The sequence below is a fragment of the Topomyia yanbarensis genome, chromosome 3 (assembly GCF_030247195.1).
Source record: "Topomyia yanbarensis strain Yona2022 chromosome 3, ASM3024719v1, whole genome shotgun sequence".
NCBI lineage: Eukaryota > Metazoa > Arthropoda > Insecta > Diptera > Culicidae > Topomyia > Topomyia yanbarensis.
The window spans coordinates 386,038,459-386,065,925 of NC_080672.1; the positions used below are offsets into that span (position 1 = coordinate 386,038,459).

The 27,467-nt window shown below is 39.6% G+C and overlaps 3 protein-coding genes across 4 annotated transcripts; all 3 read left to right on the forward strand.

Moving 5' to 3' along the window:
• Nucleotides 1–206: 206 nt before the first annotated feature.
• Nucleotides 207–6,088, forward strand: LOC131691168 (endocuticle structural glycoprotein SgAbd-5-like). The gene is made up of 3 exons (XM_058977371.1): nt 207–482; nt 5,655–5,764; nt 5,824–6,088. Exons 1-3 carry the CDS (start codon nt 471–473, stop codon nt 6,005–6,007), a joined length of 306 nt encoding a protein of 101 aa, XP_058833354.1. The 5' UTR covers nt 207–470; the 3' UTR covers nt 6,008–6,088.
• Nucleotides 6,089–20,216: 14,128 nt separating this feature from the next.
• On the forward strand, nt 20,217–21,612 carry LOC131691793 (uncharacterized). 2 transcript variants are annotated; one of them, XM_058978438.1, is made up of 3 exons: nt 20,225–20,311; nt 20,406–20,571; nt 20,645–21,612. In XM_058978438.1, exons 2-3 carry the CDS (start codon nt 20,414–20,416, stop codon nt 20,874–20,876), a joined length of 390 nt encoding a protein of 129 aa, XP_058834421.1. In that variant the 5' UTR covers nt 20,225–20,311; nt 20,406–20,413; the 3' UTR covers nt 20,877–21,612. The 2 variants fall into 2 exon arrangements, with proteins under 2 accessions (XP_058834420.1, XP_058834421.1); XM_058978437.1 differs by having other exon boundaries at nt 20,217–20,571.
• A 2,182-nt stretch (nt 21,613–23,794) lies between these two features.
• On the forward strand, nt 23,795–24,422 carry LOC131688286 (uncharacterized). Its single transcript, XM_058972478.1, has 2 exons — nt 23,795–23,952; nt 24,018–24,422. The coding sequence occupies exons 1-2, from the start codon at nt 23,795–23,797 to the stop codon at nt 24,247–24,249; spliced, it is 390 nt and encodes a 129-aa protein (XP_058828461.1). The 3' UTR covers nt 24,250–24,422.
• Nucleotides 24,423–27,467: the final 3,045 nt, after the last annotated feature.

The following is a 27,467-nucleotide window of genomic DNA, read 5'->3' on the forward strand; positions in this document are numbered from 1 at the left end:
AACACAGCTTCATTATTTATCATTATTTGCGATAAAAAGAATCTTCACTCATGCACACATCCACATCCAGTGCCTGGTCGGCAATAGATGACCGCGGCCGGGCATCCATTCCAGCGAGCCTCTCGCGTGTTTGTTTGGGAAGGGTTTTTAAGTGTTAAGTTTAAGATGCTACATAAGTATATATAAAAGCAGGCGCGAAATCGCAAATCGTTTTATATTATTCTACCGCGGTCACAAGTTCAGAGGTGTCCCCGTCTGTTGTGTGTTTAGCCCGGTGCCCATCTTGGACAGTGCGTGTTCCAACCATCAGCCATCAGCCATCTAGCAATCCCAGCTATTAAGCATACGAACATCGTCGCATCAAGGTGCAAGTTTGTTTCGGAGCATCTGTGACCCAATCGTAAATTACTTCGTGGATTCTGTGCGGGACGTGTTCTTAGTGACCAAGTCTAATAAACCGCGGCACAAAGATGAAGCTTTTGGTGAGTCGGTTTCTATCGTCAGTTAACTCGAGTGCGATCGTGAATTGCATGCTAATCAGGGGGAATAGGGTTGTATATAGTTTATATGAGTAATTCTTTGAAACAGTTATAGTAATGCGGGAAGTGCGCTCTTTCATGGAGATAATGTGGTGAATCAAAAAGGACATTTATTCTGACTAGCAATCGACCCAGCTCGACGAGATTTTAAAATTCTTGAAAATGTGCGCTAGTGACTTGAAAAGATTCCGTATCACTGTTACATCGTCTTAATAGTTTCAGATGATCTATAATGGATTTAGATAACTTCCCGAAAACACATATTGCAAGTTCACACAAAATTGGAATAACATACAAGTGATCACACACAAACCCACTTGAAAAGTGAGAAAAAATTTATATGGGCGTCGCATGGTCTTCGGTGAACTTTAATATATTTATACGATACGGCTCTATGCATGAGCTTAACGGAGTCGTGTGTCTTAAATATTCAAACAAATAATAAATAATACATTTTTTCCTTTTTTTACTAATATGTAGTCACATTTTCTGTTTTACTTTTTAACAACACTCAATTAGCTAGAGATTACCGAGTAGGGAAAGTTATGAAAATTTAGTCATAGTACTGAAGTGAGAGCAAGGATGTGAAATCTACAGTGATGTTGTTAATCGTCTACATGTTTTTAGTTGTGATCTTATGTGACTGTCGATTCTCATGGTAAAGAGAGACAAGTCTGTCTTTGCCTAGAGACATGTTGGTAGACTTGAGCGATTCGTAGTAATGCTGCCTAAGCTCGACTTCTGTCAGCAGACGACGAAAGATTAGTCCGTAAGATTTTAAACCTGTTTCTAATGACCCTGCCACTTCTAGTTTTCTGATTTAAATATTTCACATCCTTGCTCTCAATTGAGAACTATGGCTCTTAGTTTTCATAAATGTCGTTAAAGAGTAAAAAATAAATAATAAAAATACGATTAACGTGTTTCTATCGAATTCCTCGCACGTAATTCACAGTGCGGACAGAATTTTTTTCTGCGACGGTGAAGCGATTTCAGCGCCACCTGATACCGCATGTTAGGCATTCTATTCTTTTTCTTGGTACTTAGGGTAGGATAGTAATTGTTGATATGATACCTATTTAAAAGAGGGCTACCGACTCAGTGACGCTTCCATAAGTATCACGGAATTGGATTAAAAGACAGATATTGGTCTAGGATTCGCCACAAGCAGGCAATGCGACCACGATATTATGTGGTAGGTTGGTGAGTCCAAAGTCCAAGTTCACGTCGGTGTGACCGAGAGGAAATTCAACCATTGCCATCTTCATGCGTGAACACTCCACTGGACAGCCAAAGGCCCGTAATTTAAGGTCCTCGTTGAATTGTAAAGCAGTTCTCAAGTTTAAAAATTTATACATGTTCCAAAAAGTTATTTTCCTCGGAATCAGTAGGTAATCAGAATAAATTGGCACCCATGGCATATAGGAATCAGTGATTATTTTGATGCACCTAAATAATCCTAGTTGGTTTGTTTGTTCTTGATACTTCTTATACGAAGTTTAGTAGAATGACCGGTAATAATTGTATTTTTTTCTCTCTATAATTCGTTTTCACGTTTAAATATATCGCTCTCCATCTTCTTATATTCTATTCTGTGTGGTTAAAATAATATTTTAAACTGAAGGCGAGTTTAGAGAAAGACATGGAAGTACCTGCTGCCCCTATTTAACCATAAAGTATTGTAGTATGAACATACAACGGTTTTTTAACAGGCCAATGTAGTAAAAATTAATTATTTTTTCAAAACTAATTCGGTAATCTAATCATTATGTTGGAATATAATGATGGTAGGGATAATTGTCTTTTCTATAAAATCATTCGCGTAATCAACTCTAATTACAATATAATCCATAATTCATACATTAATCACATGTAATAAAAAATATTAAAATTATGAAACAAGACGTAATTTATTTCAATCCTCATATTTTATACGTCGATTTTAATATTATGCTTCTACATTGACTTCTTTACTTTCGAGTCAATAACTCGCATATATTGCAATTACTGGTCTGGTGGTTCATATGATAGGGCGCGGGCCTCGTGGGGCTCTTGAGTTACGTTTAAGCAACAGCCAGACAGGATATTTATAGGTATACAAAAAATCAGCTGCGAAGGCACACAGAAGGTGAAATTCCGCAATGAAACGTACTAGCAAGTCCCAACATTTCTATATGTCAATTGCCATCGGATCCCATGTTTCAGAGCATAATAAAATGTTATTTGCTTGAATAATTTAACTGCATATTACCACTGATCTTACTGGGTTACCTGAGACATGTAGGGTTTCAAAAATATTTTTCCTTGAAAACGGTGGGATCAAGAAACACCTTTTTTCATAAAGTTGGGTGCTTCCCCCGTAGTGCCAGAAACTGCTCAATTTTTACCTTCCAATGCTCATTACAATTCACCTACAATATTCAAAACAGTCCAATTACGTTGAAAACGTAGCCAAAGACAGTCTAACTTGAAAAGTTTTATCAGTTTGCTATAATATTGCAACATAACGAAGATATATGAAAAAATCATTTTCCGTCATCTACGTAAACTGTCCCTGGCAGCACTGCTCCAACGGAATCCAATCAGACTAATTGCAATAACTTCAGTTCTAGAGCTGATCATTGTTAATGCTAATACTCAAATGAAAGGCAATATTGAAATTTATTAACCTTACTTGTTATTGTGAGCAAATCTAGCCTCAACCAAAAGTTAGAGCTGTTTAAAAATGTTGTTTTCCACAAACAACATGGGCATGAAGGGGTTAATATTTTTGCAACATAGTACTTATAGCATCTTTTAAGTGAACGCTTTAGATTCTCTGAGCGCTGTTTGTACGAGGGGCATGGTAATAGATCATGTGAACTCTTTCCACAATAGGCACATTTTTCAGTGTTCCCAATGCAAGAGTCGTCCTAATCATTTCCTGCGCACTTACTATAATTTCAATTTGGTTCCATCCTATGCGATTGGAGGCTGGGTCCTTTAAACAGCAAACTCGAATGGGTGTCGCCACGTCGATCTCAACTTCGTGAGCGGGTATGTAGACGCAGCGGCCATTCGTAAAATATTTACCATCTGTAACATCACTTGCTTGCTTAACCCATTCATGCCCATGTTGTTTGTGCACAACAACGTTTTAAACAGCTATGACTTTTGATTGAAGCAAGATTTGTTCACAAAAACAAGAAAGGCTAATAAATGTGACTATTGCCCCTTTAGGTATTAAAAATTACAAGGATCAGCTCTAGAACTGAAGTTATTGTAATAAGTCTGATGGGATTCCGATGGAGCAGTGCTGCCGGGAACAGTTTATGTTGATGACAGAAAATGATTTTTTCATACATCTTCGTTATGTTGCAATATTATTGAAAACTGATAAAACCTATCAATTTTGACTGTCTCTGGCTACGTTTTCCACACAAGTGTACTATTGTAAATATTCTAGAAAAAATGTATTGAGCATTGGAAGGTAAAAAGTGAGCAACTTCTAGCACTGCGAGGGTAGCACCTATCTATATGAAAAAAGGCATTTCGTGTTTCTTGATCTAACCGTTTTCAAGGAAAAATAGTTTTGAAACCCTACCTGCACTAGTAAAAAGTTGGGCTTGAAAGGGTTAAGACAGAATTTCGCAGTTATAGCTTATAAGGGCGAACTTTCGAGATATCTGTCATCGCTGAATATTTTAGCGTCAGTTCTTTAAAAATATTTAGAATACTTAGCGGTTTATTTTTGATCTGAATGAAAATCAGATATGGTCCGACCGAGTTAAATGCGAATTATTTTAAACAGGAAGCCGGAGTCTTTGATGATGCATCTTGTTCGACTTCCATTTTACCACCAGCTGGATTTAATCAGAAGTTTATTTGTGCGCGGTTTTCATAACCGGCGCAAAGTGAAAACTTGAAGAATTCTAGAAAATGATAAAATTTAATATGAATGACAAAAGGCCCTATAATCCCAACTTCATTCAAATACTAAAATTATTTCCTTTAAGAAGAGGTATTAATTGTAATTTTCTGAGTGCTATTTCAAAAGTTATTGAATTTAATATATTTTATTTCCATATTTTCTCATAGTACAAAATTCAATAATTTCAAGCGAAGTGGGCGGGGGTCTAGAATTGTTCAAATGATGTGAAATTTGGCATCTGAGCTTTCTTTGATATTTGTCAAAATTTGACGTCGCCTTCGAGAATTAAAAAAAAATGCAATGCCCTATTTTCGGGATTTTTGGTTAAAAAATCGGTATATCGTCTTATTAGGGCTGCAATACTAGACAATATAACTGATATAACACCATATTTTGCATCAGCCTCTCATTCTGGGACAGATGGTGATTCGTACTGCTGTTGATATGGAAAACAGTTACTCTTCTGCTTTCCCCTTTTTGTCACCACAAGACCAATGATCACAGAATGACTACCTGGTTGGGTCTCGCATGATCTGATATAGCTTTGTCGTTTAATATACATACATAACAATATTAAATAGGACAATGAGTCTATTTCGGCTATTTTATGAAGGGTACCGAACTCTATAGAAGTTTTTTGGTGGTCTCCAAAAGGGAGAATAGATCGAAATGGTGAGCGAGCATTGGGTCAGAGTCCCAAGGGTTGCAGGTTCGAATCCTGCCTCTGGAGTGATTTTGTCACATAATTGCTCTATTTTAACTCACCATTTCGACCCCCTCCCCCGAAAATTAAGAATTTAATTTTAAATTAGTTTCGAAATCAAAATCTCTTCAATCCTACTACTGGTTTTTATTAACTACGGCTATTTCGTATTACGTATTGCACAGTTTTATTTCAAAATAGAAATTCCAGACCCCCTACAAAATTGTATACTGGATCCACGCCTGATTACAGGAGTGTACTGCGACTCAAAGAAGACTCTAGTTCATTTCTGTATTATAGCGAAATACAAACACTTCTACTAAACCACCTACTAACTGAATAGGAGTAGGAGGCTGGAGCCGCCAGTGAAGATAGGCCTTTTCGATCATATTCTATTCATTTTTCCTTTACCGAAGTAAAATATTGGTTAATTCAAGGCTAACCTATTTATGCTAAATGAAACTTACTATTAATCACATTTCATTCGTGCCCTACACAACAGGTAGCATTCGCTTTCGTTTTTATCTCCTATCACATCGCCAACGCACAGGATGATGTCCAGCTGGTGCAGTTTACCAACGACAACAACCCCGATGGCAGCTATAACTTCGCGTAAGTTTGCTAACATAGTAATTATGTAAAACATCGTCTAGCTTTCCATTACATTCTAGTTACGAACAATCCGATGGCCAAAAGCGCGAAGAAGCAGGTGTCTTGAAACCGGTGGAGGGTGCCGAATCACCAGCCATTTCTGTATCAGGATCGTACGAATTCACCGATCCCAACGGGCAGCGATTCCGTGTGGTGTATACCGCTGACGAGCGCGGCTATCGACCAACAGTTACTAAGCTTTAAAAGCGCCCTGTTTGAATTAATGTATACTAGTTGTGTAAGCTTCTATGAGATTGAAATTTATAAAAATCGAGATTCAAACAACTAAGAGATCTATTTGTTTAAATGATGGTGGTTAGTGCGAGATCTTGAAGGAAATTGATTTACCCGACGATACTGCTGAGTGCTGATGATTAGTATGAACCACTTGCTACAATTCATACTTTTACTGCTTTTACCTAGGCGAGTTTTTTTTTTATCAAATACGATACGTCGCCCCTCGAATGAGAACATTACTGTTCAAGCCATCGAGTGGTCTGCTGTAATAAAATTCACTATGAACGCAAGGTTGAACGAAATAGCTTCATCAACCAAGTACTTCCATAACAGAGATTATAGAGCTACTAGAGGTCGCATGCAACTGTTAATACTGATGTTTTATGTTCTCACTTTTACATATGATGGCAAAGTGATGGGTTGCAATATGCTAGAGCGAGCTTTACGGTTAATCTTTATAACTTGATTTAAAAAAATGATGAAATCATATAGGTAACTTTCAAAAATTATCGAAAACAAATTACAATAATGTATTGGATGAATGATAATAATTGTACCAAATGTTTCACTCAATAAATCTGTACTAAATATATTGGTCTCCTATATCACCGTAATGATGAACCATTATTGGAAATTGTTTCAAATATTCTGTACAATTATTAATAGCTCATATTCAGGGACAACCGTTTATGAATTAGGTCAGATTATCTGGATAAACGTTTTCGTGCATAGTGTGCCATAGCTAATCTCGATTTTATTTCCCTACAGTAGGCATCAGCACCGACTGGGCCCTCCAACGCAAAAAAACCATTAGTGTAATAACATACGCATTCTTCACGTTGCCGCTCCTTGCAGCCAGACTGTCATATCTCGAGAGGAAGAAAATTCATGTGAATTGATCACTAGGGAGCAAGTATACATCCCATCCCAAGTAACCGGTAGAGCCACGCCAGGCTGCCAGACCTTAAGCCTATTTATAGTCCCATTAGGGATATCTGCTGCAAACCCCTACTTACATTTGAACTTATTTGGACTAATCCAGCTACCGGTCCAACTGTATGGGCACTAGAGTGACAAGAAAAAAAAATGACCCCTATCGGTCCACCCTTGAGTCGATTCCCAGTCCCACCAGGAGTATTTGCTTCAAATTGGAAGCAAACCCACTAGCGCGAACTTTCGCCGCTAGGTGGCACTGTATGCATCGTATTATCACTGTAAGTGAAAATAAGAAAGATAATTTAATTGTCTGCAACTTTGTCGAAGACTACTCGTCAATCCGGCTTTATTAAAAGAAGTTAAATTTTTAATGAAGAGATGTCTGAGTCAGTTTTGCGTGGGGCCTAGCAGTGCATAGTTGTGTATCGGTACTCGATTTCCACCATCTACACATTTCTGTGAGATTATGGTTAGATTTATTTTTACTTACAGTGATAATACGATGTATGCAAAAATGTGCGCTAGTGGGTTTTTTCCATGTAAATTGACGAAAAATCCCATATAAACTTCAGGCACGTTGGTCCGGTAGCTAGACTTGTCCGATTTGCTTCAAATTTGGAGCAAGTACTCCTGGTGGGACTAGGAATCGAATCAGGGGTGGGCCGATAGAGTTTTCAAAAATTCATTATTTTTTGGGCAATATAATGGGCATTACAAGGATTGAAGCATTTCTGCAAGAGATAATAAGACAATTGATTTAATTCAGTTTGAGTGCCTATAACTTTGTCTAAGTCAGTTTTATATTGGGCTTAACAGCGATATGCTGGTGAATCAGAAGTCAATTCCCGCAAGCTTTCCATTTTGTGCCCAGTGTCTGTTCGCAGTGTATCTATTGTTTTCATCCCAAATATTATAAAATAACAATATGATTCACTTCTGCATTTCTCAAAAGACACCACACTGGCGCCACCATGGCACAAAAGGTTACTAGTACACTGTAAATTTTGCAGTATGTAATGACAATTCTCAGTTCAATAGAATATATTATAGTAGAGGTGACGAAAATGCTGGAAATCTCATTCTCTGCTTACACTGCCCATAAAAGCATAAGAGTCCCATATGGATTTTTGACGAAAATGAGTTATCTGTTGGATTGTATTCTGTATCACCACCGAATCACAATGAACAAATAAGATTACCAGGTTTGTTATGAAAATACCGAAAAAGTACCAAAACATGGTTGTCCCATCCATAAGGCTCAATGAGAATGTAAATCTTCAATAGTGTTTTTCTCGGCTTGCTGTTTTTGACGTAGGACTACGTCTTTGTTTTCGATGTAGGGGTGCACGTTGCAAATTCTACAAAAATGGTATGTAACGAAAAGTGGTCCAATTTTAAACGCATATAATTCAGCCATCTCACGATAAATTTTCAAATTTTTTGCGCGTGTTGCCCCAAAATACTTCTAAGAATAGATTCCAATAGATAAACCCAAAGATTTTTGATATCATGGCATTAAAAATTTAAATAATGAACAACCTAGTCAAAATATCGCGCATTTACACACAGAAGATAGCGCTTCCCTAGTCCAGCACGACAGATTTGTGTACCTAGCGCGCTGCGCTTCTATGAATGACGTCATCATCGACTATTTAAACGGACGGATTTCGGCGAGCACGCTCAGTTGTCTGTTGAGCGGTAGGCGAAGCAGATCACTCCGCTGTTTAGCTAACTCAGCCAGTGTAGCTGAGTTAGAAGTCCGTTGCACTGCTTGTGGAGGTACGCTACTCAGTGAATGCGACTATGCTATCTTTTGTGTTGTGCTCGTTTCCAGCACACTTTTATGTATAATTATTCGTACACAAAATAGTTTGTACATGCGAGCTCCATTTGCAAACACGTTTAACATAGTGTCGTGGTATTAGTTGTCTCTTTCGCTCTACCCATCATCATCAGCGTTGATTCATTTTGCTTCGTGCGCTTGGGTTTAATGTTTGAGGCAAATGTGTAGGTAGGTAGATCTAATTTGTTACTAAATTGCACAACGAAAGTTTATTATTTACGTTTGATCAATTCATTGATTCATTTCCCCATCACGTGATTCATTTCCACTCAGCTTATAGTATTTTGATTCTACTAATAGGTACATACTACAAAGCCTATTTATGAATGAATACACTGCCACTTGAAAATCCGTTGCAAAAACGCATCTTGTCCATATACAAAATTGTTTTCGATTCTTGTATATTTAAAGTTTCGATATATGATAAAGACCACTGCATTCGCTATATTTGTATGCGTACTTTGGGAAAGTTACAATAATGGCAAAATATAACTAGAATGCTTGGTCTATACATGAAACGTGATTATATTGTCTAAAATTTGATTTTTCTTCACTGGTCCGGGTTTTTTACCACACACAATCGAAAAGTTTTTACAAGCTAATCTTATTCTATAAAGATTTAGTTCCAGATATTAGTTCGGTCACTTTTTCTGTATTCTTTCTTCAGATCTTCTTAAATAAGTTTAATCGGATTCGATCACCTACTACAAATGAAATGACCTGATAACCACGAAGGTTTGGTTCAATATGTAATGTTCGATGTTGATTGGTTGTGATTAAACCATACGTAAAAAATATGTTTGATTTATTATTACTATAAATGTACTAAGAAAATAAATATTTTACATTATGTAGTATAGTCCTACGTCTACAGCTCGTGCAACCCCATAGGGCTGCCCCTTGTAGTTTTTAATATGGGACTCTTATGCTTTTATGGGCAGTACATGTATTTGGGATATTTTTTTTCTAACGCAGCTAGAGAAGATTCTGGTAGTTTAAAGCAGCATCCCTAAAATGCAGCTGATGCAAAAACAAATAACACCGATGAACCCACGATATATTTTACACTGAGCTCCAACTATTGATTCTTATGTTGCGCAGGCCTGGCAGCACTTTTTTCCACCTATTGATTCTTACATTGCGCAGGCCTGGCAGCATACTAAAGGTTTCAGACACACAAATACCAACACGTTAGGAAATGAACAATTTGCCCACGGCCTAAAGTGTAAACATTTGACGAGCGCGCGTCATAGGAATCGTCGGCGAAAACAATTACATGAAATTCCTATATTGTTTGCTGCTAATGAATGATCGACACCTGATAAATCACAAGGAAGCCATGCCGATGTCCAATACCTTTGCTATGAACAGAAAATTACGGTGGGATATGTTTTCTATGGCATGCAGATAAATTCCCGATTTACGCTAATAATCACATAGATGCACTGATTATCCACTGTGTCTAATGTCATTATGGCGTAATTTACGTCAAGAATCCATTGTACACTATTTTTGCCACCATAAGAGCTCAAATATTGGCAATTAACAACTTTCGAGAAATTCGTTTGTTTATCTCAACGATTTCTCTGACGTCACCGAAAACTGTCAATTCACGGAGTAGCAAGCCTCGTTTCTGTGAGCCGTGCAATTTGCCCACCTTTCTCTTCTATACTTCTTGGGCGCGTTTGACATTTCAATCTACGGCGCACGCTAATCTCAGAATGATTATTTATTGAGATTAAAAACCTTTTTCGTCCACAGATGGCATTACATTTATGTCCTTTGTGATTCGTATGGGATTGACAGGAGTGGACTATATTGTTAATATACAATATTTGTTCATCCGCTTTTTGCCGCTGTCAGCAAGAATGCGGTCAAGATGGAAGAAAACCAGCAAACCGTTTGCGAACGGAGTTTGCTCAACCCCATTAAAAAAGCCTCGCACTTTGGGAAAACTAATGGATGTACATCATTCAACCACATCAAGGGTCCTCCAAAGGTTCCAGGAACGGATGAAAGTGGATCGCAAGCCAGGAGCTGGACGAAAACCGGAAACAACACGTAAACCCTACAGATCGATGATTGCTCATTTCGACGTTGATTCCGAACATTTCGACGTGGGGTGTGACCAAAAAAACTTGATGATTCGCAAAGTTTCACCCAGAGTGTTCCCAAAAGGTGCACCCAGAAACTCTATACGACGCTGCTAACGAAACACCGGTGCAGCCTCAATGATGATGAGACCTACATCAAAAAGAATTTCAAGCAGTTGTTGAGACCGGAATATTTCGCGGGTAAAGACAAGCTTGCCATGGTTAACCATTTCAAACGAAAGAAGCTGATTTTGCTCCAAATTATCTGATTTGGCAGGCCATATGCACTTGTGGCTAGCGTAGTCAACCATTTGTGTCCAAAGGCACCAAAAACGGTTAAATTTACAAAACTGAGTGCCTGAACGATCAAAGACTGTTATTTTAGCCTGATTTGGCGTCATGTTACTATTTGAAAACCGTGCAGGAGTGGCGTGCGGTTAATTCGGTGGTTTTTGTGCCAATAGACATGAATCCACCAAACTGTCTTAAACTCGGTCCGATCGAAACCAATTGGGTCATGATTAAGCACGAACTTCGGAAGTCCAAAGAAGTGCCTAAAGACGACAAGGAAATGACAAGGTTAGCTTGAGCGAGCACACGCTGCATGCAATGCAACATGCATATCAGCGGGTGGAAATCTTCTACCACCCTGTTACACAATGTTGTCTATAACATTGAAAAAGCTTTTTCACGAAAGCAATCAAATTTAGGAGTTTTTTCGATGTTGAAGGCTTTTGACAACGTGTCTTTCGAATCCATTTTAGAAGCAGCACGAGGTCATAGAGTACCTTCATATATCATGAACTGGATTCACGCAATGCTTAGTAACCGACATCTGTGCTCATCATTAAGACAAGTAGAGATAAGGAAACTGAGTGTCTGCGGATGTCCTCAAGGTTGTGTGCTGTCACTACTTCTATGGAACCTTGTCGCCGATGGCGTGTTGAGAAAAAATAATGAGCTTGGGCTTCCGATGTATGGTTTTGTCTATGATCATCATATAATGATCCCCGGTATTTGAATTAACACACTTTTTGATTTGATGCAACAAGTCTTATGTGTTGTTGAGCAATGGTGTCTTCATGTTGGACTATAAGTTAATCCAAATAAAACATCAATGGCGCTTTTCACGCGACGAAGGGTTACAACCGGAGCTCGTCCATTACAGTTTTTTACGCTGAAATTATTATCGTAGATCAAGTTAAGCACGGTGGTGTAATTCTTGACTCAAAACTTAATTGGACAGCTTACATCGATTTTGGGATCAAGAAAGCTTGAATGGCCTTCGGTCAATATAGACGGGCTTTCGGCATATCTTGGGGACTCAAACCCAATTGTTAGACCAATACTGGTATACGGGTGCCTTGTTTGGTGGCAGATGGGAGAAGTCATGACAATCCAATTAAAGTTAAACCATCTTCAGAGGAAGATCTTGATGGCGATGACTGGTGCGTTCTCGTCAGCACCTACTGCTGCTCTAGAGGCACTCTTGAACATAAAACCACTACATGTGTTTCGGAAACAAGAAGCACTTTCTTGTGCATACCGTCTTAAGGTTACTGGGCTCTGGAACAGTTACACTAGACTGTGGCCCCAAATGATTGCTTGGGATAGGTATGTACTTGCTTCCAGTGACTTTACATTTACATGCAGTTCTTTTAATGTGAGAATTGCTCCTCGCGAAGAATGGCTGCCTGGCTGTATGGAGCGACAGCTTAAAGAATACGTAGTTCGTAACACTGGCAGTTCTTTGCTGGAGGACCGAGCCGGTGCTGGTGTCTGATGTCGTGAAATGAGATTAGACCAGTTTCATTCGCTTGGTAGATACTGTGCCAAATCTCAAACAAAAAAAAACAACAAACAGAATTGTTCGCGATTTTCTTTGGCGTGCAATCGGCACTTCAACAGGGAATATGTGGTAAAAGAATTTATTTTTGCTCTGACAGTCAGGCTACCATGAAAGCACTTACTTAGTTCGGCAGATTCGAGATCTAAATTAGTGATCCTATATCGAACTGAAACGGCCATTCCAGTATTACTGGAAACAAATGAGTGGACGAATTGGTTAGAGGAGCGGTCGCTGCGACAGACTTCGTTAGTCCAAACCCAGTTCTACCACTGTCAATAAGTTGAATAAAGCACAAGATTCGCTCTTGGGCTGCATTCGAGCATGCCTTGTCTATTGCACTTTTGAAGTGTTGTAAAAATCAAACTTTCGCCCTCGAGACCTAGTATTTTGAGAAGGCTCTATCTATTCAACCTGTTTACAAACAGAGAAAAATATTGAATTATGAGAGGTTCAAAATAAAATTTTGAGGTTTTGTCCATCTAGGTGACATTATACGATGGTCTGGTGACTGGAAGGATTTCCCGCGGGACCGAAGAATATCATCCGTCAACCCGGTACTCGACGATCTACTATAGGGGAGACTGAGGAGACTTGATCCCCGGGGAGACTTGATCCCTTCATTGTAACTCAAAGGCAGATCAGAATACATTAATCGAATATACTATAAAGTTGCGTAGTTTTATCTAAACATAAATTTCATTAACACAGAAAAAAGAAATTGGACTTTTGTGTAACCGAATTTTTACCGATTTAAAAAAAAGTCTCAGAAGAACTGAAGAAGATTTATTTTTCAAATTTTCAAACTTTTATAAAATTGATAAAATCAGCCACTACATACTCTACTTTTGCATACAGAATTACAGGAGAATGTCAATTATATGAATACGTTATGATTGAGCTGATTCTTTTGTTCAACTATATTTTTACTAAAGTTTGCTGAAATATATGCTATGGGTTCACTTGATCCCTTCAAATTCGTGGAGATTTGATCCCCTTCGCCATACTTCATACACACCACTGAAAATAACCAAATTAACACCAGAACAACTGAAGTCATTGTTCACATAAAAAATGTCAAAAATGAACGCTTCGTCGTAAAGAAACATAACTGTAATTGTTTACTACAGTATACGTAGCAATCATTCATCCCATATTTGACGTTCCTCAACCATAATAAAGACAGCTTTCAAATAATTGCACGGAGATTTGGAGGGTCGACAATGACTGGGCAGTGCGTAAGCCTCTCGTACCTGAAGGCATAAAATAGACCCCACTTGCGGTCCTTAGCTTCCTGCCCAGTAACTCCTAGCCCTGGCCTCCTCGTGGCGTCGACTGGGATACGAGTAACCTTAGTGAAGATCGGGTAACCAACCCCGGTGGGAACTTTGGTCGTATGCTGGCAGGGAAGGGGGGGTTACCCTTCTTCGGAAGGTGTAAACCTGTCCTGGTGCCCAGGTGGGATCTTAAGCAGTCCTGGCACGATGGCCCACCGGCGAGACAGGTGGTTGGCGTAGGCCCTATAAGCCACCCCTTAAAAAACCCACATAACGAACAATACAGAAGAGAATACGACCCAGAACAATCGGCAACGACCCAGGCGACAAATAAAGGATCACGATTGGAAACTCGGAACATGGAACTGCAGATCGCTCGGCTTCGCAGGATGTGACAGGATACGACGAGCTACACCCCCGCAACTTCGATATCGTGGCGCTGCAGGAACTTTGCTGGACGGGACAGAAGGTGTGGAAAAGCGAGAATCGAGCGGCTACCTTCTACCAGAGCTGTGGTACAACCAACGAGCTGGGAACCGGCTTCATAGTACTGGGCAAGATGCGCAAACGTGTGATCGGGTGGCAGCCGATCAACGCAAGGATGTGCAAGTTGAGGATCAAAGGCCGTTTCTTCAACTACAGCATCATGAACGTGCACTGCCCACACGAAGGGAGACCCGACGACGAGAAAGAAGCGTTCTACATGCAGCTGGAGCAGACATACGACGGTTGCCCTCTGCGAGACGTGAAAATTGTCATCGGCGACATGAACGCACAGGTAGGAAGGGAGGAAATGTACAGACCGGTGATCGGGCCTAACAGTCTGCATTCCGTATCAAATGACAACGGCCAACGATGTGTGAACTTCGCAGCCTCTCGTGGAATGGTAATCCGAAGCACCTTCTTCCCTCGCAAAGATATCCACAAAGTCACCTGGAGATCACCGGACCAAGTAACAAAAAATCAAATCGACCACGTTCTAATCGACGGTAGATTCTTCTCGGACATCACAAACGTCCGCACTTATCGCAGTGCGAATATAGATTCGGACCAACACCTGGTTGCAGTATGCTTACGCTCAAAACTTTCGACAGTGCATAGCTCTCGTCGAAGCCGAACGCCGCGGCTAAACATCGAGCGGCTACAAGATGGCAGAGTGGCTCAAGAATACGCGCAGCAGCTGGAAGTGGCACTACCAACGGAAGAGCAGCTAGGCGCAGTTGTCCTTGAAGATGGCTGGAGAGATATCCGATCCGCCATAGGTAGCACCGCAGCCACTGCACTAGGTACGGTGGGCCCGGACCGAAGAAGCGACTGGTACGACGGCGAATGCGAGCAGTTAGTCGAAGAGAAGAATGCAGCATGGGCGAGAATGCTGCAACACCGCACGAGGGCGAACGAGGCGCGATATAAACAGGCACGGAACAGGCAGAACTCGGTTTTCCGGACCAAAAAGCGCCAGCAGGAAGACCGAGATCGCGAAGCGATGGAGCAGCTGTACCGCGCTAAAGACACACGGAAATTCTACGAGAAGTTGAACCGCTCGCGCAGGGGCCACGTACCACAGGCCGACATGCGCAGAGATACAAACGGGAATCTTCTCACGGACCAGTGTGAGGTGATCCAGAGGTGGCGGCAGCATTACGAAGAACACCTGAACGGCGATGCAGCAGACGACGAGGATGGCACGGTAACGCACCTGGGAGCACGCGCGGAAGACATTACACTACCGGCTCCGGATCTCCAAGAAATCCAGGAGGAGATTAGCCGGCTCAAAAATAATAAAGCCGCTGGGGTTGACCAAATACCAAGCGAGCTACTAAAACACGGTGGCGAGCCACTGGCTAAAGCGCTGCACTGGGTGATTACCAAGATTTGGGAGGAGGAGATTTTACCGGAGGAGTGGATGGAAGGTGTCGTGTGTCCTATCTACAAAAAGGGCGACAAGCTGGATTGCTGTAATTACCGAGCAATCACCCTGCTGAACACCGCCTACAAGGTACTCTCCCAAATACTATGCCGTCGACTATCACCAATTGCAAGAGAGTTCGTGGGGCAGTACCAGGCGGGTTTCATGAGCGAACGATCTACCACGGACCAGGTGTTCGCTCTTCGTCAAGTACTGCAGAAATGCCGCGAGTACAATGTGCCCACACATCATTTTTTCATCGACTTCAAAGCCGCATACGACACTATCGATCGAGATCAGCTATGGCAGATTATGCACGAGTACGGATTCCCGGACAAACTGACGCGATTAGTGAAGGCGACGATGGATCGGGTGATGTGCGTAGTACGTGTCTCAGGGACGCTCTCGAGTCCCTTCGAATCACGCAGAGGGTTACGGCAAGGTGATGGTCTCTCGTGTCTGTCATTCAACATCGCGCTGGAAGGTGTAATAAGAAGAGCAGGGATCGACACGAGTGGTACGATTTTCACAAAGTCCGTTCAGCTACTTGGCTTCGCCGATGACGTTGATATTATTGCACGAAACTTTGAGAAGATGGAGGAAGCCTACATCAGACTGAAAAGAGAAGCCAAGCGCGTCGGACTTGCCATCAACACGTCGAAGACAAAGTATATGATAGGAAGAGGTTCACGAGAAGAGAATGAGAACCGCCCGCTTCGAGTTTGCATCGGTGGCGACGAAATCGAGGTGGTTGAAGAGTTCGTGTACTTGGGCTCACTGGTGACCGCCGACAATGATACCAGCAGAGAGATTCGTAGACGCATCGTGGCAGGAAATCGTGCTTACTTTGGCCTCCGCAAGACACTTCGGTCGAACAGAGTTCGCCGTCGTACGAAGTTGACCATCTACAAGACGCTGATTAGACCGGTAGTTCTCTACGGGCACGAGACCTGGACCATGCTCGTGGAGGACCAACGCGCACTTGGTGTCTTCGAACGGAAAGTGCTGCGTACCATCTACGGTGGAGTGCAGATGGAAGACGGCACATGGAGACGGCGAATGAACCATGAGTTGCATCAGCTGTTGGGGGAGCCGCCCATCTGTCATACCGCGAAAATCGGACGACTACGGTGGGCCGGGCACGTAGCCAGAATGTCGGACAATAGCCCGGTGAAAACGGTTCTCAATTGCAATCCGACCGGTACAAGAAGACGTGGCGCGCAGCGAGCACGATGGATCGACCAGGTGGAAGACGATTTGCGGACCCTTCGCAGATTGCGTGGCTGGCGACGCGCGGCCATGGACCGAGTGGAATGGAGGAATCTTTTGTATACGGCACAGGCCACTTCGGCCTTAAACTGTTAATAAATAAAAAAAAGATTTGAGGAATTCGTAAAAAAATCAGATAAGAGATGCGTAATATGTAGTAACAAAAATAACAATATCTAATCATAACAATTTAATCAATACTACAATCCATTTATAAAATTGAATGGGGTAATGTACCCGTTTTTGCCCTATTAAGAAGGGTACCACATTATTACTACAATAATTTTATTATTTCAGCTTCTTTGATTTGTTATTAAGGTCCATTTTTTTATTTCGATTATAGAGGTTTTAACGTTAAGGTCATTCGCCTCTTATTAAGAGCCAATATAATACCAAAAATGTCTTGAGAATGGTGAAAATCTTCTGTTTGAGCGCAGCAAAATCTCTAATCGAGTACCCCCATTATCGCAATACCATTTGAGTCAATGCGTTGAGCAATGATGGCAGACGCTGCTCTAACCAAAGGCTTCAGATGGGTAGGATGATAGTAGAAACAGGGCAAAAATAGGCTTATTACCCTACATGCTATTTTAAACACGTTTTCATAAAGGAATCAAGTGTCCCCAAATTAGGGATCGAGTCTCCACTAATCTAAGAATTTTCCATTTTTTTGTTGTTTTCCAGAAATGCTCATAGCTCATGTCCAGTATAATATTTCCATGTAATTTTTTTATGATTATTAGTCATCCCTAGAAACAATATAAAACTACAAAAAAAATACATAATTTTTTATTATTCCACGGCGTTGGACTAAAAATAAAAAAGGGGATCAAGTCTCCTCAGTCTCCCCTACTGATGCGCTAATTCGTGTCGCTGATCTCCCGTTTGCACGAAAAATTGCAAGTTTTGCTCTTTTTTCCCCGTCAGCATGTACGCCTTCTCTCCGCATTCTCTGATTCAACTGTTGCCACTTCGATGTTGGAAATAAGCCCCTTTTTGAATATCTTGACCAAGTATAAACCTCCGTTTAAAATAAAATTTGTTCTATATTCCTGGTTATAAGATAGTTGTAATTTTTATTTTTTATTGAAACTATCGTTCCAGATCTTGCAAATCGAATTGTAGTTTTAAAATTGTTGGGAAAATTCTTATAAAAAGTTGTTCCTCCTTTTTTAAATCATACTATATTTTTAGATTTAAGATAGCTGTAAAATATTTCGTAAAAAAACTGCTGCTGCCCTTCTTGTATAGCTTGTGTATGTTTTAAAATTTTGCATTAGAAAAATCTATTGTGCCCACTCTTGTAAATCAAATTTTATTTCTAGTGTTAAGATAATGGTTCTTTCTATCAATATAAAAAAAAATATCTCAACAATGTAACCTCCTAGTTCTAAGTTATTTAAAATGTGAAAACAAAAGAATTTGACACCGCCAAGCTAATGCATTTGTGCCTATCAAATAAATGAACTGATTAAAAAAAATCTATGGAGTTTTGAAAGCTGTTCTACATTAATTGTTCTTGTTTGTAAACTCAATGTTTTATCAAAATTATATCAAATTCTAACATTTTTGAAAAATCACCATATCAAAAACCCCCACCCCACATCGAATTTCTGACTACGCCACTGTCTTGCGGGATAATTAGATAATGATACTGGTTGTACAGAGACGCCTTCCATGGTATGGACTGATTTTCTCTCTTTTCTCCGTTGAACTTTCCTCAGAATAGGTTATATTTGCATATTCATTTTGGTAAATTTTGACTTTAACCCTTTCATGCCCAACTTTTTTCTCGCGCATGTAGGGTTTCAAAACTATTTTTCCTTGAAAACGGTGAGGTCAAGAAACACGAAAAGGTTTTTTTTTCTCATAAAGATAGGTGCTTTCCTCGCAGTGCTAGAAGCTGCTCAATTTTCACCTTCCAATGCACAATACAATTCTCCTGGAATATTTACAATAGTCCAATTGAGTAGAAAATGTAGCCTAAGACAGTTTAAATTGCTAAGTTTATCAGTTTTCAATAACAATGCAACATAACGTAGATATATGAAAAATTTATTTTCCGTCGGCAACTATCCCTGGCAGCACTGCTCCATTGGAATCCAATCAGACTAATTGCAATAATTACAGTTCTCGAGCTGATCCTTCTAACTGTTAATACTCAAATGAAAGGCAATAGTCACATTTAATAGCCTTACTTGATTTTGTGAGCAAATCTTGCCTCGATCAAAAGTTATAGCTGTTAAAAAACGTTGTTGTCCACAAACAACTTGGCAATGAATGGGTTAAAGTCACACGCAAATAACGATCGAGCATACATATTATCATATGTAACTATTTAATTAGCATTCAAGGAGAACAGAAAGTTTCAATAGTTTTTCGTTGCACAAAATTCAAGTTTGAAAAATTTGTTGAATCTGCACTCAAGTTTCCGTTAAAGAAATGTCAAGCCGGAAGTTGGAGAATTGTTTTGTTCCTATTCAATTCATTTATGAAAACCGAATCGTAGCGGTTTAAAGCGGAATGGCCAAAATATTGTTTTTGTGTAAAGTAAATTCAAACCTGTTATTGAACCTTGTATACGATTATTATTTGTTTTTCTAACTGCCTAGCTTCTTAATCAACTAACTCAACTAACAATAAGTGGGTGGATAAAGTTCGAATGAAAACCTGTTTTGTGCCAACGAAATGCTGTCTTTTGCTGTCCGGACTATGAACCCGTACAGTACTAATGAATCCTGCGTGACTATATGTTTTACTTGATCAGTAACCAAACATGCAAGAATTAAAGGTTAAAGTTTGAACAATTACTCACGATAGCGCATGTGCACAATTTTTCCTTGGTGTTAATCAGATCACTTTCGGCACCTGCACTGACAAATTGATTCCCATCATCTAAGACATCAGCTGTGTCCGCTTGATCGGGCTGCTAATTTGCATATGGACCAAACCCATTGGCATTGATTGCAGTGTTTCGTTCGCGTCCACAACAGAAGCCTTCCATATACGTCTTGGAGAGGATGGCACTGTGGTCATTCAGAATACGCAAATACATCTCTAGTCCTACGGATACGGTTCGGTAAAATGATGAGTTGAAGGTACAAAAAAACGGAATGTTTAACTCAATCCGCTGGATAGTTTATTGTATTGTGCTGCGATAAAAACCCGACTCGATGCGTCCTAACCTTTCAGTTTCTAAAATGAAGTTTTACTCGGCGTTTGTACTAGGATGGTGCTCAGTGGTATTGTTTTCGGTACTGGTGAACACAGCAGTTGGACAAGATCTGAGTGATCCCGATCTGCAGGCAATGCTGCTGGAGTATGAAACTGAACATATGGCGGAAAGCTACCGTTTCAAGTGAGTGATACTGATGGAAATATGGCCACCAAAAATGACATTATGTTTCATTGTGGTTTTTCTTAACACACAGATACGCAACCGACGATGGACAGATTCGAGAGGAGACGGGTTTACTGATGAATCCTGGAACACCGGAGGAGGAGCTGGTCGTAGTAGGAATGTACGGTTACGAAACCAACGACGGTACTCAAGTGATGGTTATGTACGTCAGTGGAAAGAATGGTTACCGGACCAAAACAAAGACGCGACTACTTCAAGAGTCGGAACGGAATAGAAAACTGCTCAGATCGTTGGTTGGCTAGGTTGGAAGTGATATATGAATAATTGTGGATTGGAACAGATTGAAAATCGTGAATTGCGATCCTTGTTTCCGAAAGATACTCTTCCTTGTTAATGAAGTTTCGTTTCAGCGTCAAATTCGTCCAGAGCATGTTAATTTTAAATTCCGTTAAGCTAATACAGGTGACATTTAAAGAGGAATAAGTCGATGACAATTGAATGCTTCAGTCCTGTCAGTTTTACAAGGTGTGATATTTCCTGCTAATAAGCTCATTTTTCGAAGCAATGCTGCTGTCAAGTTTTTTGCTAAAACTGCATCATACGAATCTCGTTTTTAGACTGGTTTTTTGAATTAGATTTCACATTTGGTAGTGTAAATAAAGAACGTACACAATATTGTTTCATATCCTACGATCTATCAACACTCAACTATCGTAAGTAGTAGTAATCATAACAACTAAATCATAAGAGAACACGTTGGCATGGAATCAGCGCTCCATGCACGCGGCTATCAGATGTGAAAGTAAAAGCTTTCCGACCTGTTTTAATTTGTTGTGGTTATATCCTAGTGACTTTTTTGTGGCGTGAGTCCTATCGCCTCGTTTGCGGACGACTTAACACTCCAGTTCACTTTTGAAACATTAGATTATTAGCGAAGAAATCATGAATACATTATTATACTGTTCTACAAAAAAACAGCATGAGTTTGTCAAAACCGCATTTTGTTTTCGGAAAGTGGAAAGAATTATGAAAATAAGAAAAATGGCGTTTTTTGCTTTCAATGCATATTAGAATATTTTTTGGTATTGTCAAATAATAAAATGTCCACCCAGTAGAATTGAAAATAGGGCAAAATAAAAAAAAGTTAAATAAGAGGTTATTTATGGTGCACATTTGCGTGCTGATTGTTGTTTTGATTATAGATGTTTCAACCTTAGGGTCATTCACCTCTTTTTTAAAGTTAGAAAAATTTCTTAAGAAAAATTTGTAACCCTATGTGCGGGTTTGGGAATCGAACCCAGGCGAGCTGTGTACGAGTATTGAATTGGATAGCGTGTTTAGATTGTGTATATAAGGTCGCGTTTTCAAGTAATGCACATCTAAAGTCAATTTTGAAATTAAAGATGGCGGCTTCCGGTAACTACAAAACAGTGAGAACAACTATAAATGTGGGTATCATTCGAAAGAATGTGGTAAGTAGATGACGGAAATTGATGATTAAGGCCATTTTGAAATTCAAGATAGCGGGGTATCATTTGAAAGGAGCCGATCAGATGACGAAAAGAGGGTTCTTTTGAAAAAGAAAATAAAGGATGACGAAAATCGATGTTTAAGGTCATTGCGAATGTCAAGATGACGAGTTCTGGTTAGCCTCCATAATCGTATAGTTCTCGGCAATTAACTTGATGTCGTCACTCTGATTATCCAACAATTATGACCGTGGGGACAATTTAGACCCCGTCGATTTCTTAGAAAATCGTAAGACTTTTTAACTATCGTACATATTCGTGGAAGCGCCATTCTTAAACATAAATTTTAACAGACGAATCTTATTGTGCAGTTTTTTAGAAAGGAGATACAACGTGTTTTATTTTTTCGCCATCCTCAAAACAAAAATCATTATAATGGTAAAACCAGGATTAAACAAACACTTGAAGTGAAAAAAATAACAGGTAAGTGTTTTAAAAAGGTTTAAGCTCATATTTTGTTTGGGTGAAAACACAGATATCTTCAAGATATTCGCCACTTTTGTACGAATTGAGCGTACGAGGCTATTCGGACCCCTATTCCATCAACCACCACACGATTGCACGCACCAGATTAATTTTTTTTAACACAATCCCATTTTTTTGCTTCCTAAGAAGTTTCTCTAATAACAACTTCATATTTAAGCAGAATTCCGTCGCTAAAAATATGGTCTAAATTGCTCCGTAGGGAGGTCCGAATTGCCCCTACATTGTAAAAGGATGGATTACGAAGAGGTTTGCAAATCGTCGCCGATCGCTGCCACAGAGTGGTCCAAATAACTTTTTATGGTTCCAAAATGTAGCTAAGGTTTCCAACTAACAATTAGGATCTTCGACCGATAAATTCATTCACGTCTATCCACCTAAAAGGGCGATTTGCTTAAGTGGGTATAGCCCCAAATTCCCCTATACAAATATTAAAATGTAAATTTTCTTTTTTTAACGCGCTAACAACTTATGTTCCTGTTGGGGAATTTTGCATAGTTCCAGGCGTTTGGTTCTGATACCATAGGTGGATTGAGTTGTTTTTTTTTTCAAAAATAAAATTGGAGGAAATTTTTCTTGCTATTATTTTAATAACACATATTTTATTTTTTTTTGCACTCCAAAAACAAATATGCTGCAACATATTTGTTTGAAAATATTCGTAATGGCTTATTTAATTATTCTATCATTATTACATGCTCCGATTTTCCAATCACTTTGCTCGGTGGATGATAAGCCATTTCCGTCAGCTTAAAAACCGATATGAATGCCCCCGAACTATCTCTGCTTGGGGCGGTTCCCAACTATTTTGTGTTATTTTGTATTTAATTTTAGTCTGACAAGTTCGGTATTCCGCCGCCGCCTTAAGCTAGTTTTAATAAGCTAAATATAAACACCTGAAAGCGAGTGCATATATAGTATCTATTTTTGGTGAGATCCAGATCAATGCTTGCTCCAGTTAATGAATTCCTATGTTAACCGACACCATACTGGTTTATCAACTTGATTAGACTGTTAATCTACATATGGACCAAAACCATCGGCATATCGGTTGCCCCTGCCATATACGTCTTAAAGGCGATGGTACTTTATCATGCCAGAATTCGCAAATACTTTTTGAATATGAAAACCAAATGTGCTCGGTGGTTCTTTGTGGCGAGCTATGATAAAAGCTCTGCTAGAAGTGCTTCTAGCTTTCAGTTTTCATAATGAAGTTTTACTCGGCGTTTGTACTAGGCTGGTGCTCAGTAGCATTGTTTTTCGAAATCGTGTATCCAGCAGTAGGACAAGATCTAAGTGATCCGGACCTGAAGGTAATGTTGGTGGACTACGAAACTGAGCATATGGCGGAAAGCTACCGTTTCAAGTGAGGGTCTTTGTGATAGTTACAGGATTTACGTTGTGTTACACTGTGTTCTTTTGTATCCGTAGATACGCAACCGATGATGGACAAACTCGAGAGGAGATGGGTTTACTGATGAATCCTGGAACACCGAATGAGGAGCTAGTCGTAGTTGGAATGTACGGTTACGAAACCTTTGACGGTGTAAAAGTGATGGTGATGTATGTTAGTGGAAAGAAAGGTTACCGGACCAAGACAAAAACTCGATTACTTGCTAACTCGGAGCGGAATAGGAAACTGCTGAGATCGTTGGTTGGATAGGTTGGAAATTGAAAAATAGACTGATGTAGATTAGAGCGGATTAAAAATTGTGCAATGCTTGACACAATATCACAAACCTATTTTCCAAAGTAATATAATATACCATAGTGCAGTGTAGTGATAACTTGAAAAAAATACGTCGGTGTACTAGACTTGTACTAGAAACTTAACAATTCCAGGTTAGTTAAGCGTTACTAAGAAGCAATGTAATTTCGGGTTTGGTTTTTTTTATAGAAAGATAACTCGAACCGAACCCGAATAATTTAGAATACGAACTTGAGTCGGGCATGGGTTGGGTTACTCAATCTCCAGATTTTCAAATTAAGATTTCTTCAAACTGAAAACTTTCGGGAATAGGCCGTATCAGGTTTTTGAATATCAACAAATTTTCGGGCTATGGCACGATAAGAAAAGAATGCAGATCCTATCTTCACTTGATGTCACTGGCTCTCGATGAAAGTGCCACATCACTTCATAATTTAAAAGCGTAGAACAAGTCTGAGTGGCTAAATCGAATGCCTTAATTTCGATAACGCACTAGAAGTTTATTGATAGTTATAAGTAGGTCGTAATTGTTCTAAAAATGTAAAGTTAACATAGCATTGCAAATGGGAGACGAACAAAGACGCATTGAGGAAATAGATATATTCGAGCTAGCAACTTTCATATTTGTGATTAGATAGAAAATCTGACAATGGAAAACAGGCAGGAAATTCGTTTATTGTTCGGCATACTGGCTGCCTTTATGCGAACGATTCACCGGCTCGTAGAACTTATCGCAGTATAGCTGCTCCATCGCCTTGTTATAGCGATCTTACGGTAGGCGCTTTGTTCGTCAGAATACCGAGTCTCGACCTTTATGGCATTATCCTCCTCGTCTACCTTCTGGTATATGAGGACTGAAAAAATGAAATTCCTGACATTCCTCGGAAATCTGTGCAGGTCACACATTGTCCACCGTTATCGTTCATAACGGTGTGCTGACTGACCGGATCGACCACCGATTTTTTTTATAAATTTTTATTATGCACCGAAGACCCGTTTTTATCAGCCCCTTTGGTGCATTTTTGGTGGGCAAAATGGGTGCAACGACAACGCATATTTATTTATTTCCTTTAATAAACCGAAGCTGTTAAAATATTCAACATTGTTCCGTAGACATAGCCTCATAACTCTAGCTGGCTGATGAAATCGGATCGAAAAGCTGACAAAATTTGGGGCTGACAAAAACGGGTTTTCTCTGTAGAGGTTTTAACGTTAGGGTATTTCGCATCTTTGTCGCGTTAGAGAAATCTCTTTAGACAAATCTCTAACCCTAGGTGCGGGGTTGGGAATCGAACCCAGATGAGCTGCGTAGAAGGCAATTTGTTTACCAACTACGCTAGGCTTGCCTCTGACCACCGATTGTACATTGTCTATCTGGTCATTCATGTCGCCGATAATAAGCATTCCATCCCGTTACGAGCAATTCGTCGCTGTTGTGCTATCTTATGACAAACGCCATTTTAGGGTAAACTGAGTTAGATATGCCACATTACTTGTTTGAAAAATCTCTACAAAGTGGCGTTTTCAGAATTTTGAAATTCTACTTGGTTACTTAGATATAGCGAGAAACATGATGAGAAATTGTGAGTTTTTTGTTTCAAATCACTGTATCTAGAGATTTGCTCAAGTTATATTGAAGTTTTAGATGTTTTTATGTGTGAAAATGTCTGAGGAACGCAATGGCATAAACATTTTCAAAAGAAAATTACACGAGTTGTGAGAAAAACACAGTTTTAGTTTCAAACTGGAAATAAAGCATCTGTAATCAAAAATAACATTTTTTCTAGATTCCCTGACTCATTTCCTTCAAAATGCATTTCACCGATTATTTATAGACCATATGAACGCAAAGATATGAATAAAAGTTAAAAATTGATGATTTTTTTCTATGGAAAATTTTCCATGCACGATTATGACACGTCATATAAATTTTGTCATCAATACACGCCTATGACACGTGTGAGTGCGACTTTTGTTTACATTCATAGTAAAAACTCGCAACATAGTCAACCGATCTTCATAATATTGGATTAATTTATAATAATGCAGAATAGATAGAAGCATCAATTGTCTTCTTTGGATTGTTTATACCATGTATAAGTTTCAAGATATTCAATCTCAAACTTTAAAAATCGTTTTTCTCGAAATGTACTAAATGGCGCTTGTCATAAGATAGCACAACAGCGACGAATTGCCATAGATACATTCCAGGAGCGCGTCAAATGCATTTTCCTCGTCTTCGGGTCTCGCTTCGTGTGGGCAGAGCACGTTGGCGAATCCTCACATTTCCCTACTACGGACAGAAGGTGCCATGGCCTACAGATCAAATGTCATCAATGGACGCACGGTGTATCTCGTCTTGGTAACAATTTTGCACCGGGTGGAAAAATTACCGCATATGTGCTATATAGTCTCTAAAGTGTATTGATTATGCAACATATTAATAAATAACCCCAAATGGCAATACCGACTTACCCCAACGCGATCCTGAATGACTCCGGTGTTTTTGAACCATGGTAGTCCATTGTCCATTTATATGAATTAGAAGAATTTCCGGTTCTTTTGAAATATAAAGCATCGAAATTGGCCAATTGTATCCGGAGCTATGTTTTCTTAAAAAATATATTGCGAAAATCCCAACCCGAGCGTTTAGGTGTTAATCACCGCTGTTTCACATTTAATTCACATTTCCTTGTAAATTTTGTTTGTTTCAGCTTTTGTGAATGATTCTGTTGGTTTAGATAAGTTTAGTAAGTTTTGTTTTACATTTGTGTATAAATGTTGGGGTTTAGTTGAATTCCAATACTTGGTGCGACGAAAGACTTCTGAATTCGCTATTCAGCGATTTGTTGATATCGCGCGTAAGGCCATCGAGAAGAGGGAGTAAATTTTGACCGAAAGCCAGCGAACTGAACACGTTGGTGTTCAGTTCGCTGGCTTTCGATCGGTTACGATTCCCTGCTGAATAATCCAAACCCGCAAAAACAATCGTGCGAGTACAAAAGTTTTGTAGCCGCTCAAGTGCAGGTCTGTAGTCCGGAGACAAATGTGTTGGAATAGGATACCCGGTAAAGGAAAGCTAATCGCCAAGAAGCCACTCGATTCGTTGGCTAGCTATATAGGGCCAATAGATGACTCTTCACTCACTCCATTTCTAATCGCCTAGGAGAGCG

Coding starts and splice junctions, on each gene's coding strand:
- LOC131691168 (XM_058977371.1), top strand. Junction 5,765..5,823: donor GATGGCAGCTATAACTTCGC/GTAAGTTTGCTA, acceptor ATTACATTCTAG/TTACGAACAATCCGATGGCC.
- LOC131691793 (XM_058978437.1), top strand. CDS start 20,387: ATGCGTCCTAACCTTTCAGTTTCTAAAATGAAGTTTTACTCGGCGTTT. Junction 20,572..20,644: donor GCGGAAAGCTACCGTTTCAA/GTGAGTGATACT, acceptor CTTAACACACAG/ATACGCAACCGACGATGGAC.
- LOC131688286 (XM_058972478.1), top strand. CDS start 23,795: ATGAAGTTTTACTCGGCGTTTGTACTAGGCTGGTGCTCAGTAGCATTG. Junction 23,953..24,017: donor GCGGAAAGCTACCGTTTCAA/GTGAGGGTCTTT, acceptor TTGTATCCGTAG/ATACGCAACCGATGATGGAC.